Genomic DNA, 19445 nt, shown 5'->3' with positions numbered 1-19445 from the left:
TAGAAGAAGAGCCTTACTGAGGGCATGTAGGCTCAGGAATGTCTTTCCCAGCACTACCTTATTCCTCAGAGCTGAAACATTACTGCTTGGTGGAAGTGAAGGTGTCACAAAGCCACCTATGACAGCTGGAATTCAGATGCAGTGACCTGAGAGTCCCTACCCAGTCCTGTGCTCTTAAACCCTGCTGTTCACCCCACTGGCTGTCCCATAAGCGGCAGAGACACACTGAGGCCATGAAGACCAGGCCATGATTTTCAACCAATTGGAACTACCAATGCCACAGGGATGTGCAGCAAGCCAGGGAGCAGTGGGATTTGGCTGAGTAATGTAATGGTTTCCTGCTCCATACCAAGCACAGGACAGAGTTCATGAAAACAACCAATGGCCAGACCCCACATGTGCTGGGAACCCCACTCAGAGAAGAGGCTTGTCTCTCCAGAGGAGCCTCAGGGCTCATCCCTGTCACTCCCTGCCATGGTCAGAGCATCGTTTCGTTCCAACACATCAACTGGACAAGTGTTTGGCCTCCACATAAGCAAAGGATTGAAGGCATTAGAGCAATGAGAGCACAAAATGAACAAGCACCAAGGGCTGGGCTTTATGAGCTTAACTTAAAATTGGGCCACATACATCTCAGCCTCAGTCCAACCCCATCTATTCCATTGGCAGCAGAGGACTCACACATGGTGTAAGTCCCCCCAGGGAACAGAAGCAAGCAGGTGTGCTCAGAGCCATGTTCTCCTACCCCCTGCAGCATGCCAGGGATGGCTAGCCCACAAGAACAGGCCTCAGGGACCACAAATCAAGATCCATGTTCTGTTTCAGCTGCTTCTTCCCACCCCACACAAGCCTGCTGGTGCTCCAAAGAAAGAGCCAGGCTGGGACAGGCACCTGTGGTGGAAAGGTGCAGGCTGGTTCCTGGTACTTGGTGAGCAGAAAGGACCTCAGTCAGCAGCAGACACCAAATATATACAGACACTGCAGTGCTGGTGTGTGTCCTGTGCAGTGACTGCTTGCACACCTCCCTACCACTGAGCTTCCAAGACAGTCTTTGCCTCAAATCTAGCAAGCACATTACCCCTTCCATTGCCATCCTTTTTGCTGCTCCCAGCAGCACTGGGAGATTCCCTGGCTGGGTCTGCCAAGCACTCCTCTCAACTCAGACTCATTGCAGCCTTGTTCCTGCTCAATGGGATGCAGGCAAGGAAAGGAAAGGAGATCTGGCAGAAATGAGCCATTTGTTTCTTTGCTGGAAGACACCAGAGACAGCTCTTTCTGTCCATACAGAATAAAGTGGTCTTCTGCCAAGGCTCTTCTCCAGTCATTCATCTCTGCTTTGATGTCAGCTTGCAAAGCCAGTCCTCAGCTCCTTTCCAGCTCAGCTCCTCTCCTACAGCCAATGGCCTCAGGAACCATCAGCCCTTGTCCAGCCCCTTGGCTTTCCTCCTACCTGGGCTGGCAAAAGAAGGCCCCATGTAGCCTCTCCCATAGTCTATCAGCCAAACTGCTCACTCTGGATCCTGAAGTGCAGTGCTGGGCTTCCTAACACATATCCCGCTGCAACAGCAGAGATGAGAAAAGCACCTTGAGTCAGCAGAGTATCTGCAGAATGGTACTTCACTAGAACACCTTATGAAAGAGCACACAGAGGCACAACTCTGGTTCATGCTTTTTCCAGTGCAAAACCACCTTCCTAGCCAAGTCCACATTGCCACCTCCCTCTGCTCCTATGAGCCTCTCTCTGCTCCAGAGGGGACACAAATCTAGAGCACATGCTGCAGGTCTCTGCTTGCTGAACACCGAGTCCCTGCAGCTGCTCGGCTCTGCTGACTCCTGTTCAATGTCTCTGGGTAGCTCCTCACTCCATAGCACTGTCTGTGGCCACATAAGGGAGGAGATCTGAGCACCAAGAATAGAAGCTGTTGTGTTTTTCAAAGTTCTCCCCCAGGACAATGTGAGGAGGCTGAATCATTCATTAATTAAGCATGGTGGAAAGTCCCCGCTAAAAGAGATGAGTCATTGGATCACCAGCCCTGGATGTGCATGGCTAGTGCCCAGGCTCCCTGCTGTATCTTCAAGATGACACCTCTCTGCTTATCGTGAAGCACAAGAAGAGAAACATAAAGTTCCACTTCAGAGCACAGAAAAACATAAACACTGTCAGTCCAAGAGATGCCCAAAAACATTAATCGGAGAGAAAAGTGAAGTGGTGGCACCTTGCTCATGTGGAACTGAGGGACCATGGGAGTGAGAAATGGACAGAGCCCATCAGCATGGAGCTGGCAGGGCAGCCTGGCAGCATGGACAAGTGACACACTCAGAACAGAAGGGATTGCTTTGATGGCACTCTACCACTAGTAAATGAACAACTGAAAAGCTGAGAACCTTCCTAAATGCTTTCAGGCAACAGAATTTCTGTCGCTTCAGACTATGGAAGAACTGTTTTTATACTCAGCACTTAGCAGAGCAGCAACATATGTCCTTAGCTTCTTGGCAGGATTTAACAGGTGGATTTTCTTGGGCTGGCCCCACTATGCGCTGACTATAATTAACAGTTGAGCCATACAGCCCAGTGTTACCTGGTTTTCTTTCATCTTGATGAATGCACAGAGATTTCTCTAAGTCATGTTCTTTGCAGATCCGTATCAGGGAGCTAGATAATTCTGTTCTACTTGTGCAAATACAACTCTGACAGTGGATATGGGAAGGACAGAGAGAAACCTTGGAGGATATGGTTTAGTGTGAGGTGTCCCTGCCCATGGGAGGGGGGTTGGAACTAGATGATCTTAAGGTCCTTTCCAACCCTAACTATTCTATGATTCTATGATTCTATGATCCTTACCTTGGCAATGGCTCCGGTTCAGCCTCTTGTATCCCTGGGGACACTCCACCTGCCCATTTTCAATCACAGGGTGCACTGGGAAGAAAGCAAACAGTGTGGGATGTTAGCAGTAGAGCCAGCCCCTGATGACTCCCACAGCAGAGGGAAAGATGGAAGCAAACACATTTCCCAAGCAGTGTTTCCTTCTGGTTGGCAGGTGCCAACCTGGTGACCCAGAGGTGCTGTCTGTGCTTCATATCTATCACTATTTCACCTTTGCTCCTCCTGGGCCAGCTTGGATAGCCAAGTGGCATACGGCAAGGGGCATCAGAGTGAGCAATGACAGGGGTCTTCGACAAGTTGCTGAAGTAACAGCCCAGGGCCTGTTTATTACATTTCTCTTTTACTGCATGTGATTTCCTGCCCCAATCATTCTAACAAGAGACAATTTCAGGTTTCTGCTTTAAATAGTTTTGTGGGTTTCAAAATATCCTATAACCTCCACAATTAAATCTCTCCTAGTTTTTTAAAGGTACGTAAAATATTCCCCATAAATTCCAAGGAGGTCAAATTTAGGCACCATGCTCTGGAGTAAGGGAAAGGGAATACAGGAGGTGATGCGCTGGGAAGTGAGTAAGTGCAGGGTGGGGTAGGAAGAAAGATGCTTTGCCTAAAGATGGGATTTTCCCAGGGTGGGGTCTCTTTTTCATTTTTGGACTGTACGTTTGGAAACAAGAAGTGTGTGTAACAGTTAAGTTCCTGTCCAGCTGTATTCCCAACGTTCCAATTCCTCCTGTTTGGCATCACTAGCTCACACCCTGGTGTCACACATGGAAAGCCCTCATGGCAATAGCAACAGTAAGGATCTGGCAGAACCTGAACACACTGCAGCTTTTGAGAACCAGGGACAAATTGAGACCATCCTTGCAGCAGGAGATGGTCAGAAAGAGGCTGCAAATGTTAAAAACACAAACAATGTGCTGGAGGCAGAGAACACACATATCCGTGACTCTTTGTCCTGGTCCTCTGACCCTGTAATGCAGCTTAAAGCCATTCTAGGACACTTCCTGAAAGGCAAAAGTTAGGGACTAGACTCTTAGGATAAATGTGTTTGGGAAATAAAAGACAGGACAAAAACTCATTCACCAGCCTGTACCTAGAAGAATAGAAAGCCTGTTTTCCCCAGGTATATTAAAGGAAGCTACAGAGTTCTCTGGGTGCAGAGAGATCCTTAGCAGCTGGGTGAATGACTGAGACAAAAAAATCTATTCATGCCCTTCAAAACCTCAGTCATGAATTGTGGGCAGACTTTCTTTACTGCCCCAGACAGACTCCCAGTGGCACGTGGTGTAGCGGTGGCAGAATCAGCCCCCTCTGTAGCCTCCTTCCTGTATTTCCAGGGCGTTTTTCCTGTTTCCTTCCCAGTCTGATATCTGGATGCTAGGGGCAAGGGGTGTGCTGGTGATACTGAAAATCGCTGGGTACATTTTCAACCTTCTGGGAAGGGAAAAGCAACCTCTGGCTCCCAGGATCCAGGCTCAGTGCCCCAGTGGGATTCCAGGTCCTCTCACACCACAGCCTGTGGGCTCAGGGCTGCTGACAGGCATGAACTGTGCTTGGGAGCATCTGTCAGCTTCAGCACGATGTGATAACAGATGCTGAAATGAAGCAGCATCGTTATGTGTGAGCCCTCCAAAGGGGAGCCAAGCATGCCAGAGATCAAACAGCGATGACATGTGTGTCAGAGCCCCACTGCCTCTCTGAAAAGCCTTTGTGGAGAAACAGATCCTGCACCATCCCTCTCCCAGATGCTGCTGGGGAGAGGGCAAGGCAAAAATACCAGTGATGGGGGTTAGAGTGCAGGCCTTGTGCCACCCCAGCACTCAGCCTGCAGAAACCTGCAGCCTGTTACTGCAGCAGATCACTTGTGAGGCTGCAGACAAATGCCTTAATTTTGCAAAGAAACCTGTGTTCCCTGGAAAGAATAACTGTAATGAAATGTGAGCAGACCTCTCTGTACCAAGGGTAACGAAGACAGTTTCTGAAGTACTGGATGGAGGCTGCTCTCTTTCTGCCAGGACCTGGCCACAAGGGAAGACAGTGTGAGGCTGCAGGAGGATGTAAGCTATTAACTCCTAGCTTTGTACTTGGTTACTCGAGCAGAGGACCATTTCCTTCCACGAGTTCTTATGTTGCTGAACTACAGTGGAGATGGCCAAAAGCCTCTGAAAAAACAGTCCAGGACATCCGAGTTTCCTGCAAAGGGGATCAGCATCCACTCTCTCCCATGCAGCTGCTAGCAGTGGGAGAATGGCTTTGGAGGCTATTCCTCTGAAACCCAGCAAAGGGAAAAAGCCTATCGGAGATATCGGAGAGGGCAGAAACCTGCCAGCACCCACAGCCAGAGAAGTCCCAGCCTCCTGTGTCTGTCTGTCTACACTCTCTTCAGGAAGGGGTTGTCCCAGTGCCTGAGGCTGGGGATGGAGCAGCTGAGCTGCATCTGTTGGGCAGAGGGATTTCAGGCTTGCCGAGGGAAAGGAGCTCTGGCTCCCGGCTCAGGGGGGTGATTTCAGCGCCTTGCCTCGGGGGCGCTGCAGGCACTGTGCCAAAGCTATGTGCTCACCAGGTACCTGTGCACTGGGACTCACCCTCGGCTCTCCTCATTGCTCCCTCCAGCCCTGCTTCATCCCACTCTCTGGTGCTGCTTTCTGCAAGCTCTACAGGCACCGGGCATCCCCGGCAGAGCAGGACTCGCACAAAGGAGTATGTGTGGTAAGCTCACAGACCCAGAAACGAGGTGAGCATGAAGCAACCACAGCTCAGGACTCCCAGCAGCACCTCTGTCCCCAGCTAGAGCAATACTTGAGCAGAGCAGAGTAAGAAGGGAAATGAATGAATGGAAATTGGGCAGGGGGGTTTTGCAGCCTAGCAGGATGATTTAAGCAGCTAGGCTAGTTTTTCATCACTTCCCAGGAGAAGAAGCTCTACCTAAGGGCCCTGATTCCCTGAACACTGAAGACAGGATGAAAACGCTCAGGCTGATGGTGAAGTGGAAAGAAACCGCTTCTAGTGGTGGTAGCCACAAGGGCCCAAGTGAGGCAAGGTTTGTAGCATGAGATAATACATTGCATTAGGCCAGCCAAAATCACTCTGTTAAAAGGGGAAGAGGCAAGCCTGTGGTCAGATGAAAAGTGAGGAAATGCTTGGCTGCTGAAAGCTAGCCCGTTTCTTTCAACTCTTTCCATTTATCATACAAAAGGCGTTATCTCTCTGAGAAACATTGCCTTGCTGAACTCCTTTGCCACTTTCAGCATTCACAGACATTTCTGGAGACCCTGCATCAGCTCCATAGAAGAAACACCACCCTGGAGGGGTGCCAGGCATCTCCCCATGCTCGCAGTGGGCACAGAGCATGCAGTCAGGAGAGTGGCTGTGGTGCCTCTTCTTGCCCTGGCTTTTACAACACATGGCAGATGAAAGGAGACAGAGTTCATGGTCTCATGGCATCTGGAGGGATGGAGTGCTGGGCCCAGTCAAACCTCACACTGGTTTAGTGTAAAGCAGAGATGATCAGCCCCTACTGCAGAGCATCTCAGCTGCTGAACTCGCTGGCAGAAGAGCAGAGCAGCCTGGACCTCACAACAGCCTCCTCAGAGAGGAAATACTGGAGATACCAGACCAAGAAGTAGGCTGGGCTGTGGCTGTGGGGATGAGCTGAATTCCCAGCCAGAATGGATGAGAGGGAAAGGACACAAATCCTTCAGTCCATATCTGTCATGCCTGCTCTCCTCCAGGTAGTCTGGTAGGCAGGCTCCAGCAAGCCTTTCTCCAATGCCCCCAAAAATGTTATGGTAGCAGGGGTGAGGAGGGCATGCACCAGTGCCGACGTGCAATACAAACCTAAGCCCTCTGCTCTACTTATGGTCAATAAAGATCTTCAAGGTGAAAAATATGCTTCAAAGAAAAAGATTCTTGTGTTTGGGGTTGTTTCAACAGAGAGAATCTCATCCTGCTCTCATAGTAGCTTTTATCTGGGACAACACTTACCTGTACCTAAAAAACCCCCACTTTTGCAACACTGCTGCTATGTGCTGAGACCATGATGCTGCATTTGAACGATGGGCAAAACAAGCACCCTGCAGAACAAGGCAGTCCTGAAAATGCTGTGCTTCCCCAGTTAAGCATTGCTCTCTGTGGTCTTGCCACAGCCTTGCAGAGGTTTCAGCTTCTTTCCCCACTTCAGCCCTTCTTTACTGCCCCAGACAGACTCCCAGTGGCACGTGGTATAGCAGTGGCAGAACCAATCCCCTCTGTAGCCTCCTTCCCATCTTTCCAGGGCTTTTTTCCCTGTATCCTCCCCAGTCTGATCCCAAGAGCAGGCCAGGCAGTTGATTTTCAAGGGGCTTCCTGTGGCTGCTCCAGCGCCTGCAGGCACAGCACAGGGGAGCGGCTCAGTGTTTCTAATGATGATGGCTCCATGGGTGAGCTGCCACCCCTCTCACGGTGGGAGGTCTGTTTGGGGAGTGCTGCGGACGCCAAGCCAGACATTACAAGATCCAACTTTCCAGTGAAATTCAGACTTTTCTCTAGGACAAAAAAAAAACTTGAAAAAATACGGGGAGTGGGAATAAAAACAAAACAATAGCCTTCAAAGACTTGTTTCTTAATGCAGTTAAAACCCATAGGCAGGAGGAGAGACAGCAGCCCAGGAAGATCTGCAGTGAGCACAACTGGTGGGTGTGCAGCCCAGCCCATGCTCAGGCTGACTGCAGCCTGAAATAAGGGTCAGGGGGCACTGAAAAACCAGGACCTGGAAGTTGCAGGTTTCCTGCTGCACCCAAAAAGTCCCCCAAACCCACACAGGAGGGTGAGACTTGTAGCTCCTGGGCAGCACCAGAGATGGTGCCAATCACCAGTACGGGCTTGTCCTGGAGCACTGCTGGCACAGATGTGTGTGGTCTCAGGGGCAAGGAGGAGGAGGAAGAGGAGGGCTGGAAGTCTCTGCTACCAGTTTTCTTTATCCCCACATGCCTGAGAAGGACCAAGCCTTCAGGGGAACCAGTGTCCAAATCCACACCTGCCCTGGGGTCTGTGTCAACCTGCAGCTTGGGTCTTGTTGGTTTTAGCTCCCACAGACCATCTCTTGTACCAGCACGTTCTTCTCCACAGACCACTGCATGCCCTGAAATAGCATATGGCCTGGCAGGGAAGCAGGAGTAGCTCTTCCCAGCAGTATGCCTACTACTAGCCCCACATCCTGAGCTTGCCATGGGACAGGACATTGCTTCAGTGCAGCTTTCTCACCCATGCTGCTCAAACACCCTGCTGGTCCTTGAGATTCCTCCCAGCCATGTCCAAGTGTCTCTACTTCAGCTGCTTCATCATCCTCCAATTCCCTTGTGCTACTATCAGTCTTCACCAAGTTTTACCTTTCAGGTAGCTGTTCCTACCTCTCTGTTCTAGCTTTTCAGTGCTTCACTGCCTCCTCTGAGTACTACAGACCCAGGAGAGTCATTGGATGTCTCCATCTGATTTATCCTGACTTGCAATGCAGCACGTTTCATCCAGCCATCTTCAGCTGGAGCTGAAGGACTGCAGCCACATGATAGCATGCAGGTGTCCTACCACCCTCCATGCCTCTGCCTCTGGCTCTGCCTCTGGCTCATCTCTTTTTTTCATGGGTCTGGTGACACCTTTTGCCCCAACAGCTCATGGAGCAAGCTCTCAGCTCTCCCTCTTTTCCCAGGGCTGTCTCTGATGCATCCTGGAGGTCCCACTTTCAGTTCTAAATTACATGAACAGCAGTCTCCCAGTGGCTTCCATAGCCTGCCTGAATATCAACCTCTGTGCCCACCTCTCTTAAAGTGGCCTAACAATATACACTCTCCCAGCAGCAAACCAGGCAGCCAAAGGCCTGAACAGAGCCTAAGGAAACCTCTAAGACTAATGCAACACACACCACAGAGTCCTGCCCAGGTCAACCTCACCTCTGCCTTAATTCTGAACTCAGCTTTCAACATGTTCTCCTTAGGATGCAGACAAAGCATTCAAGTGCCTTGGCTTTCCTGATGCTGGACAAAACACACAAAATAGTGGGGATTGCTCATGACAGGTTTGCTCGGACAGGCGCCTGCCTCCGATTCTTCTCCTTCTCTGATGTCTTTCCGCACACAAACACGTACCAAACATGAAAGCAGCAGTCGACAGAGACATCCGGACGTATCCAGCCTCTACTAACAATCAGTGTCTCAGGCAGACAGTCAATCCAAACAAGTTCTCCATTTGTCTAGCTATTGCCTGGCTGCACTTCTGTACATTTGTAAGTGTTTACACTGAACTAGCTTCTGCCATTTCTGTCTCTGGTTGCTGGAATTAAATTCCCAGCGCTGTCAAGTCTGATCTGGTGCATGCCTCCCTGGGATACACGAGTGCAAGAAGTTCTCTCCAAAGACCACAGTGCCAAGAAGAAAGCTGGAAACATCCACTGGATGTGTTATCTCTGTGCACGAGACACCAGGTCACTGAACTGCAGCCCAGCGACTTTGAGTGAGCACAACACAAACCAGCAAGAGTAGTAGACACAAGGAATGTGACTGTGGGATGTGGTCTACAGGCAGGAATGATGTGGAGTGATGACTTCACACTAGACAGGCATGGACCTGGGAGCTCTGGCAGAGGAGGTAAGGGGCAATGAGAGATCACAGTGCTCGACAGCTCCACTGGAGCAGATAGATCATGGAGAAAGGACTGTTTCCATTGCTCCATGCTGGGGCAAGACCTCATGTGAACACAGCATGCCAGAGGAAAGCATGCCAGCCACCTGGGCTTCTCACTCCATAGCCGGTCTCCCTTAGGCTGTGAATGTCTGCCTTACTTGCACTGTGTGGCCTCCTGCATGTGGGGCTGGTTACGGGGCAGTCAATCAGAGGTAGCCAAAGGAGGAAGACACTTGCACACAATTAAATAGATGAAAACAGCCTCTTCAGCTAGCCTGAATTCCTGCCAAAATCAACAAGAGCTATTTGGTCTCCACGGGGGAATTTTATTGCCCAAAGCCAGAGAGACAGGGAATGGGATTTTCTTGTGGCACAGGAAGATGGAGACCCATGGGATATATTTTTATGGAGACCCATGGGATACATTTTTAATATCCCCATGGAATTAATCTGGACAAAAAAAACAGACAAGCATTTGTCCACTTGATGAAGACCATCACTGACAACCTCCCTTGAGTTCCAGCCGCTGCTGGGACATGAGCACGTGCTGAGCTGTGAAAGTGGGACCTGCTGGCAGATAGGTTTTTCATAAGTTCATCTGCTCTACTCGCTGGCTGACTACATGGAGCACATGGGGGTATTTCATGCCTGTTTTCATGTCTTGGAAGCCTCTGATTAGAGAGAGACACATTTTGAAGATCCAAGTCCAGCAGAACAAATTATTGCTGGAACTCTGGCTGCTGAGTGATACCTAGCATTCTGGCATGGAGAGAAGGAATGGAGGTGCAGAGATTTTGCAGCCACCTCTAGACTAACCAAAGTGTTAAGCATCACCCCCTGCTTCCTAAAGGGGGAGATCACAGGAGGACAGGATGGGAAATGGAGAGACTGGTGTGGGATGGGGAGGAGAAAGCCATGACTGCAGATGCAAATGTCAGGGACAAAGAGGAGAGGGCTGAGGCCTATCTGGGGCATTTCCTTGTTTGTGCTGAACCTGGAGACCCTGTGGTCACCCCATACCACATGTGTCCATAGCTCCCTTGGGGCTGGCATATGCACGAGGCCAGGCAAGCAGCAGCATGTCCATAGCAGAGACATGCAGAGCCTGAAGACAATGGCAGTCAGAGCTCCTCAGATCTGCACTGGGTTCCAGGATGCTGACAGCCTTGTCTGTGATTGTGAGGAATTTGGCTCCAGCTAGCCCTACCCCTGGCTGAGGAGGAACCAAACTGAGGGAGGACAAGAAGATGCAAACAGCTCTTGCAAGTGTGTGCATGAGCATTTGGGACAGCCTCTGGGCAGAGCAAGAAGGCAGCGACACCACACTTGCTTGCACAAAACCTGCCACCTTGGACACCTCCACTCTCAGTCTCCCAGACCATGGGGTCTGTCTGCTTTAGTCCTTTGATCCAGTGAAGGCTTGTGAACAAGCAGCCTGGCAGTGATGAAAGGGGGCAGGCAGGCACAGTAGCGGTGTGCAGCTCCCTGCCTGTGTTGCACTGGATGCATGCACCCTGCCCTGCACTAGATTTGGTCAGTAGCGGCTGCGGGAGCCACTGTGCCCGTGAGGCTGCCTCCCCCCTAGCCAGGAGCCCTTGAACACAGCCTCTCTACCACAACACAAGATGGGGCCACAGCTCAAGGGGCCGTGCCTGTCACGGAGCACCCCGAACAAAGCAGACAAGGAATCCCCATCTCCTGCGCGATCAGTCCGTCCAGCTCCCAAGCACAGCAGAAACAGAGCTGGACGCCCGTGCCTCTGGAACGGACCACGGGTGTGCTCCTGCCAATTGTTTGATGTAGTGTTATTTCCAGAGCCCCTGCCAAGCCCGTGTCGGGCCCAGAGCAAGCCCGTAACTCTATAGGGCCGAGTCTGCAGCCTCCTCCACCAATCTAGGACTGCACCCCCTAAAACCACGGCTGCTCTTTTCCTCTTTCTCCCTCTGAGTGGGGCTAGTATGGCAGGAACTGCTGACTGCACTGGAGGGTTGGCTTAGGGAGATAGCACTGATCCTGAGCCCAGCACCCAAACCAGAGCGGTGCTTTGGGATGCATGGGCTGGCGTGAAAGCCAGCATGGCCCTGCAGACTGCCTCAGACACACTGCCCATCCCAAGAGCAGAGCCAGCCACAAGGCAGGAGACCCACAGCTCTTCCCTGTGCCACCAGGGAGCCCAGGATGTTTTTGCTTGCTGATGGTGCTGGCCATCCCTCTCGCTGTCCCGGGCTGCGGCAGTACTCACCTGGCCGGGGGGGACAAGCAAGGCACCGATCTGCCCCCCAGAAGAGCCCTATGCTGCCACAGCAGTCCTCCAGCTTGGTCAGCCCTGGCAGGGGGTTGGTGCACTGTGGAGAGAGGAGCAGAGGATCAGAGGTTTGTGGGACAGGGAGGGGATGTGCACCCGTTCGCTGCGGGCGGCCGGCATGGCAGCAGCAGAGCCAGCACAGGGAATGACAGTCTGCGGTCAGAGACTGGCACAGCCCTCTCTGCACAGCTCCCCACTGGGACACAGCAGGACTGGGGATGTGGGTTAAGACAGTAAACAGTTGTGCAGACAAAAACACAAGACTCCCTCAAATGCACCCCTCAGAGGGGAAGGGGACATCAAACAGAGCAATAGATGAACCAGAGATGATATCACCCAGCAAAGCCCTGGGATCAGCCCCGTGCCTGGCTGATTAGCCAGCAAAATGGGTGCACCAGTCCAGCCCGGCAGGAGCTTGCTGTCAGGCACTTTCCTCTGCTTAATAAGCCTCTCTTTCCCTTCTCCCTTCCTCACCCCCGGCAAGGCCCTCTGGATTACAGGCTTCCCCATTAGAGTGGAGCTGCTGTGGCCCACAGGCCAGAGCTGGCCCTGGTCCAGGCGTGCGTGGCCGCCTGCCCAGTGCTCGCATACCGATCGGCTTGGCTGCGGCAGAGCTGGGGAGAGGCAAGCAGTCCCCGCTGGGTTCCTCATCCTCTCCGGGGCACAGCATCACCCCGGCTGAGCAAGGTGTGAGCACTGCAAGGGTACCCCCTGTCAACCCCCAGAGCATCTTCTGCAGCATCTCTGGACATCCATGAGCATCTCTGCACACCATCATCTGCTCCCAGGGGCACAGAGCTGCTGTGTCCCCACAGAGGAGCTTTTCTGCCCCAGGGGCTGATCCCATTTACTGTTGGGAATGGCTGAGAAGATATCCCGCTAGAAATCGCAGGATGATGAAGCAACTGAGGGACAGGATGGGAACTGGGAGAAGCCCCCAGAAAGGGCTGGGTGAAGTAGGGAGGGGGCTGGGTCCCAGGCTGCCCATCAGAGGGAGATCTCAGTGAGCATGAGCTGCTCTGGGGAGCTCACAGGTGTTCCTGTGGGTGCCAAAAACCTCCAATGCTTTTCCAGTGACGCAAGAGAAACATATGGGGCAAGACAAAATAAGAAATTATGATGACTGAGGGACAGGGGTGAGAAAGCCCCTCACGTGCGTTCGCTTCCCAAGCCCCAGCCGAGCTGCCCAGGAAGGCGTCGTTCCATGGAAATCAGACTTTCATTTATCGTCTGAGAGGGAAAGGAATTTTCCTATGTTTTATACGTTTCCTACAATAATCGCAGAGCGTGGCTGTAAATGTTGCTATAAATAGGGCACTCTATTTAAACGAGACTGTGTGTGAAAGCCATCAAGTCTGGGCTGTGCTGCCCCAGGGCACAGCCTGGTCAGGGCACGGCAGTGAGGTCTCCCTGCTCTGCCAAACCAAGGGATTTTCTTCCCAAGTGCTAACGCATTGCTGCCCGTGCACAAAGCACCTGGGTGATGCCCACACTGATGCTTCACACAGTGAAAGGCCACCCTCCCTGCCCCATAAGCCAATGCACCCACACTCCACAACAAGAAACGTACTCCAGCACTTGATGGGTAACTTCTTACCTGCCCATGGAGAGCCTCCCGAAAGCATCTCCCCAGCAGCCCTGGGGCTCTCTGCTGCTGCTGGATGCCCTCTGTGGCAATGCTGTTGCCGTTCCCGTGGGCATGGGTGTACCAGGGCATGGCAGCCAGCTGAGGCACCAGTGCTGCCTCCACACTGTTCTCCTCAGACACCTCTGCGTCGCCCCGCACCCTGGCCACCTGGTGAATCTGCACGGTGGCTTCTGGAGGGTGGTTGATGTGGACATTCACCAGGGAAGGGTTTAGGGAAGCTGGAAGATGAGTTTATATAACAGCTGTGACAATCTGGCAACAATCTGGCACCCAAAGAGCATCGTGTCATCAACAGTCACAAGGGAGAAGAGGTAGAATGAGCCCAACAAGAACTGTAGTAAAGGAAGATTGCATCTAAGAGAAAATACTTCTCTGCCCAAAACCTGGACAAACCTACCAAAAACTTCCCCCAGCAACCTGAGCCCTTTGGAAACCAGGGGAACCACATTTCTGACCACCTGGCCTGAAAAGCCAAGTATAGGAGACAGTGGCCTCCTCACACCCGTGAATAAAGACCTGAGGAGCACCAAAGCAGAAGGCAAATGCAGAGTCTGATCTGACCTACTGCCAGGGTCACAAGCCATGCTCACCCAGCTGGTTGGACAAGGGCAGGGTGTAGGTGGAGTGCTTCATGGAGTTGCCAGCCAGGGTCTTCGGGGCTCTCCCTCCTTGCTTCTTCTCCAGAGAGGGAATGGGCAGGTGGCAAAACTTCCCAGTGGAGTTGGAGGGGCACCAGCACTCATCCCGGCCCACACAGCGCCCTCCATTCAGGCAGGGGATCTGGCAGAAGTCTGCAAGGTAAAGAGAGGAGAGAGGCCTGCTTAGCAAGACACTGACACACTGCCTCTAGCCAAGGGGCAGCTGGGGGAGGACAGGCAGCTGCCTCTGGGCCAGCACTAGCCCCATGGTCCTCAAGGAGCAGGTCCAGCTCCAGGCTGGGGTCAGCACTGCAGCCTGGACACAGCCTGGGGTCCCTGCTGTGTACCACCATCTTGCCCAAGCTCTGCTCAGGAATGGAGTAATGGGTTGAAGATGATGGGCTCTGGGACCATGGCCAGCCTGGGTCACCAGCACCCTGTGGGGCACCCCCCACAACCAAGGTCGTGTTTCTGGCACAGCAGGATTCCTCGGAGTGGGGCCAGAGCTACGGCAGCTGCACGAAGCCAGCTCAGCACAATTCCTTCTCTCCTGCATCGCCCCTTCCCCACTTGGCAGGGTTTTTGCTCCCAGCCCAGAAGAGAGCTCAGCGGGGATGGGAGATGCAGAAGGAAAGAACAGGCAGAGAGCCACGTCCTCAGAGCCTGTCTCCCTGCCAGCCCTGGCCCTGCCAGCAGCTCAAGTGGGAGAACTATGGAGTGGGACAAAAGAATCCGGAGCACTTCATCTGCACAGCCTCGGGAAATGCATCCACAGATGAAACCAAAGTCATGTCTTTTCTGGCCTCATCAGATGCCTGCAGCAACCCAGAGCATCCCTCAGTGTGAGCAATACTCAGGCAAGGCATGGGATTCCCTGACACATCATCCTGACTCATTTCAGCATGAGCTGCAACGTTGCTGCTGCACATCCCTGCATAGCTTGTCAGGTTCATCGCAGGGGATGAGCTCCCACCCTGCTCAAGTTCATTTGCCCAAACCCAGCAACCAGTTTTGTGGGGAGGAAACACATCTTTGGACTCAGATGAAGGCAGAAATTCCTCTGACATCAATTGGTGTCCACAACAGCCAGACTTTACACACTCTCAGTGTTATATGAATTTGAGAGTTAAAGAGGCTTTCAGAGGATAAGTCCCACCAGGGTCTGCAGGCTGCTCCCACCAACTGGCTCCAAGAGGACGTGCCCAACCCATAGCTGGGCATCCCAGTGACCTGATGAGCAATCCCAGCAGCTCTGAAAGGCGAGCAAAGGTTTCAGCAAGCCTGTTTATAAGAACAGCTTGCAACCTGCAGACAGCTTTCCTGGCTGCCACGTGAGTGAAAGGAGAGAACAGGAGGAAATTAGGTGATGAAAGTCAGCCCCAAGACTGGATGCCAACAAAAGCAGTGAGCTGGCTCTGAGAAGGAGGGGGTGGCGAGGCTTGGCCACAGGCCTGACTCAAACACACGCACACCCTCTACCTGGGGTGTCATGGAAACAAGTGGCTTGCCCAGGAAAAGAGAGCAATGAGTCTGTCTTCCTCCCCCAGAGACAGATGGAGTAAGCCCTAAGGACCCCAGGAGGCATCTTCCAAGGCACTGAGGGGCCATGTATTCCCATTTCCACAGCAGCCCAAACCCTCAGTCTGTGAAGGCAGGAAAGGCAGAAGAGAGAGAGTGGGGGGAACAGGAAAGAAGGTGGGCTGGAGCCTTGGGCTGCTCACAGATGCGGAAGCCAGACTTGGGATCATGGTCATGTCCTCCTTGGCTATAGAGAGTGGTGGTGTCTCCTTTCTCACAGCTGTTGTAGCAGCGCCCGCTCCGGCACGTCTGTTTGCAGATGGTGGGTGTGAAGACGATTTTTATCTTCCTGATCTTCTCTGTCAGGTTGGCCCCTATGAAAGAAAAGGACAGTGCTAAGTGGAAACAGCATCTCGAGGCCATGGCACCAGTAATTCACAGCTAGAGCTCCAAAGCATTCACAGAGCAGGGAGGGGGTGTGTGTCCCTCAGCAGGGCAGTCTCTCTATGCCCCTTGCTCACTCAAGCCTGCCCTCTGCTCCAGCATCAGTAAGGGTTTGTGAACACACAAAAAATGGCAAGCAGCATGCTCTGCCTGCCCAGCTGGAATGGCATAACTCCCTGTGAAGGGACACACATGGACTAACTCCAGCATGGAGAGTGTATTTTACTCTTTAGGCAGTATTTCTTCTACAGCCATGTCAGTAGCCAGGAGACTGGCTGACCTTAAACCACTGGAAGATTTCCCACATGAACAGACACACTAGTACCCATAAAGTAGAGCACAAGGCTTGAGAAAACCAGTGTCTCCCTATAGGTGTCCCCTGGCTTCCTGCAGTTACCTGTGGTCCCCTCCTGGACCCTCACGATCCTCACATTAGATATGGGGGCAAATCACACTCAGAGCTCTCGGGGGCTTGCAGAAAATAGGCATCAGACAGAACTATTGTTTAACCATGAACCAGCTGGCTCAACACCAGAGCCCTCCATCCCAGCCCCCCGACACAGCCGTCTCTGTGGGTGCCCCCCTTGCTGTGCTCAACCCCCACTACACCATTCAATTCCTACTTCCAGATTACAGCTTCACTTAGGCTCACTGTCCTACTCAGAAGGGCTAAGATGCCACATGATGTCTCACTGGGGAATCACAGCTTCAGGGGGAGCCAAGCTGCAGAAAACAACTTGCATCTGTCCTAGCTGTGGAGGTGCTGAGGCTCAGCAACTGCACGTCCCAGCAGCCTGCCCTGATCCCTGCTCATGTCAGAAGGCACCATAGGGGCAGCCAAAGGGAAGAACTAGATGCTGGTTGCACAATCTGACCTCGAGGGTTGCTCAGCTTGTGGATTAAGCTGGGAGACACCATTCCTGCCGACTGAGGCAATCCCCCTGACTGAGGCAGCATGCTGGGGTGATGTTCAACACCTCTGGGAGGCATCTGTCACATCCCCCTGGCTCCTCTCTCCTGCTGTCAGCATTTTGCTTCCCTGATCAGTCCTCCTTTGGTAGGGTCTCTTTCTTCACCAATCCCAGCAATTCCCTTTCCATCCCACCCTGTGGCACAGTCCTGGGAATCCAGGGTTTCTTGAGGTTCCCCACTGACACTTTTGCCCTTCCCCATGACACCCCAACAAGAAGCCCTGAAACAGTGACAGCCCTGGAAGCCTTACCCCTTGCAGGCACCGTGGCCTCCTGGGAAACCACATGTGGCCCAGAGCTGCCCTGCTCATGTCCATTCCCATTGGGGAGTACATTAGAGGTGAGTTGGCCACTGCTGGCTGGGTAGCGCCGGACAGTCCGTGATGGCCCTGTATGCTGGGGGAAGACAGGAGAGCCAATTCTGCTCTGAGTCCTGTGGAAGAGAAAAAGTGAATCGATACTCCTCACAAGGAACTGCACTGACCTCAGCTACCCATCACGCCCGAGGGCTGCTCCTTGCCCCACACATCCCTTCCCCAGCAAACACAAGCAGCTCTAAATAAACTTGTTCTTATGGTGAGAGCTTTCTCAGGGTCTGCCTTCTCTGTCCTGAAAGGAGCACTGAAAAACCAGCAAGGCAGTCAGAAGGGAAGCCACACCAAGCAAATGAACAAACCTTGGCCAATGAGTGTCACTAACAAGAAAGAATGACCAAGAACTCAAGCCTGTAAGTGCAGTTACAACTTTCTGCAGTAACTGCATTTATGGCTTCTGGTGTTTCCTGGAGACTAAGCATGAAGATGCCATCCAGCTCACAAGGTCACACTTCTTACACCATGTAGACTGTTAGAGCTCTCTGCGTTAAACCAGGAAAACAGCACATCTTGCTCTAAAGCCCTTGCTTCAATTCCATTTTACTAAATGGCAGCACTAAGCCTCCAAGAGGGTGCTCTGTGCTTAGCAGCAAATGCCCCCCTGACTCTCACCTGCGATACCTGCAAGGAAAAAGGCCTTAGTACCCCAGGAGCCAAAACAGGTTGACTGCCTATATGCCCCTTGAGTTTCTCTGAAAGTCCCAGCTTGGATTGCTCTGCAACCTAATGTAGGTACCAGCAGGTCTTCTGCATACCCTACCCAACACCTCCATCTCTGCCCAAATGGCTGGGGTGAAGAGGCTAGCTCTGTCCCACCAAATGTCCATCAGAGACATCCAAACCACCAGAGACATCCATCCCATTTTATGGTTTTTACTGTCTTCCCTGTGACAGCACAGGGGAGGTGTTACTGTGTCTACAGGGAACACAGATTTCTGAACCCAAGAAGTCTGGATGATCGAACAAGAGTTGGCTGACAGCAGCTCTGGCTCACTGACATTCCTGGCTTGGAATAATAATAAGATGTGGGGAGATGGAAAGGGAGCTAGTGCTGTGCTAGTATTCAAACAGGTCAAGCACAATACACAAGGTAACTGTCAGCCAGTGAGCCTGAAATCAGCCCTGAGCAACACAATGGAAAAGATGACGCACAGGTCAATAATTTGGAAACTAAAGGAAAGGAAAGTGAGGTCAAATCAATGGAGTTTATGCAGAACCAATCTGGTCAAAGGAGTCTATTTTCATAACTTGGTAGAAATTATATACATGCACACCGACAGTCTGAGAGCCCATGTTATTCAATAAGAAACAATAAACAGGGCAGTACAATGTCAATCAGGCACATGTGAAATGAATAACAAACTGGCTGTGTGACAGAACACAAGATGCAGTTGTCACTGGGGAGGGAATTAGATGGGTTCCAGGATGAACAGTACGAGGCCTGGCAGGATTCAAGGATTTCATCTGGAAATAAATATTTTTATTTCGAAATAAACATACGATCGACATTGATAATGTGTGCTGCTGACACACAGATCTGCAATGTGGTGTATTGTGATGAGAACAGAGCAATCACACAGAGCACTTTGGATCACTGTGGAGGGCAAATCCATCCAAGCAATATAGGGTTTTAATGAAGCCAAATGCAGAATTACACTTCTATGAAGAAGGAATGCAGGCGGCAGCTGCAGATAGGAGACAATCTTGGAAAACAGCAATTATGAGAAGATTTCTGGGGCAATGACAAGCAATCAAGTATTAACAGTCAGTTCAATGCCCTGACATCAGGGCAGTGGAACACTGCAGGAACAGGGTGGTATTTTTGCCTCCCTACACATCCTCATCCCAGCAGGGTGTATGTATGTTACAATATCACATCTAGCTCCGATGTGAAGTAGGTCACATCTTCTAAGGGATGTTGAAAACTAGAGAGGATATGGGTAAAAACATGAAAAAAATAATTGGAGGGGTGGTGAAATGCCTTTCTGTAAGAAACCTGAAGTACTCCAT

The 19445-nt window shown here is 51.8% G+C and overlaps 1 protein-coding gene across 3 annotated transcripts in view; it reads right to left on the bottom strand.

Moving 5' to 3' along the window:
- LTBP2 (latent transforming growth factor beta binding protein 2) overlaps positions 1-19445 on the bottom strand; it is a 71210-nt gene that overhangs the window by 20931 nt on the left and 30834 nt on the right. For all 3 annotated transcript variants that reach the window (XM_034061955.1, XM_034061956.1, XM_034061958.1), the window contains exons 4-9: positions 17313-17494; positions 15850-16020; positions 14081-14281; positions 13440-13708; positions 11780-11882; positions 2843-2917 (exon numbers count right to left, since the gene is read on the bottom strand). In XM_034061955.1, the coding sequence (XP_033917846.1) occupies positions 2843-2917; positions 11780-11882; positions 13440-13708; positions 14081-14281; positions 15850-16020; positions 17313-17494 (1001 nt within the window). The remainder of the gene's footprint in view (positions 1-2842; positions 2918-11779; positions 11883-13439; positions 13709-14080; positions 14282-15849; positions 16021-17312; positions 17495-19445) is intronic.

This window comes from Melopsittacus undulatus, chromosome 4, assembly GCF_012275295.1.
Source record: "Melopsittacus undulatus isolate bMelUnd1 chromosome 4, bMelUnd1.mat.Z, whole genome shotgun sequence".
NCBI classification, from domain to species: domain Eukaryota; kingdom Metazoa; phylum Chordata; class Aves; order Psittaciformes; family Psittaculidae; genus Melopsittacus; species Melopsittacus undulatus.
Note: the sequence above shows the minus strand (reverse complement) of the source record. Positions and strands in the feature narration are given on the sequence as shown.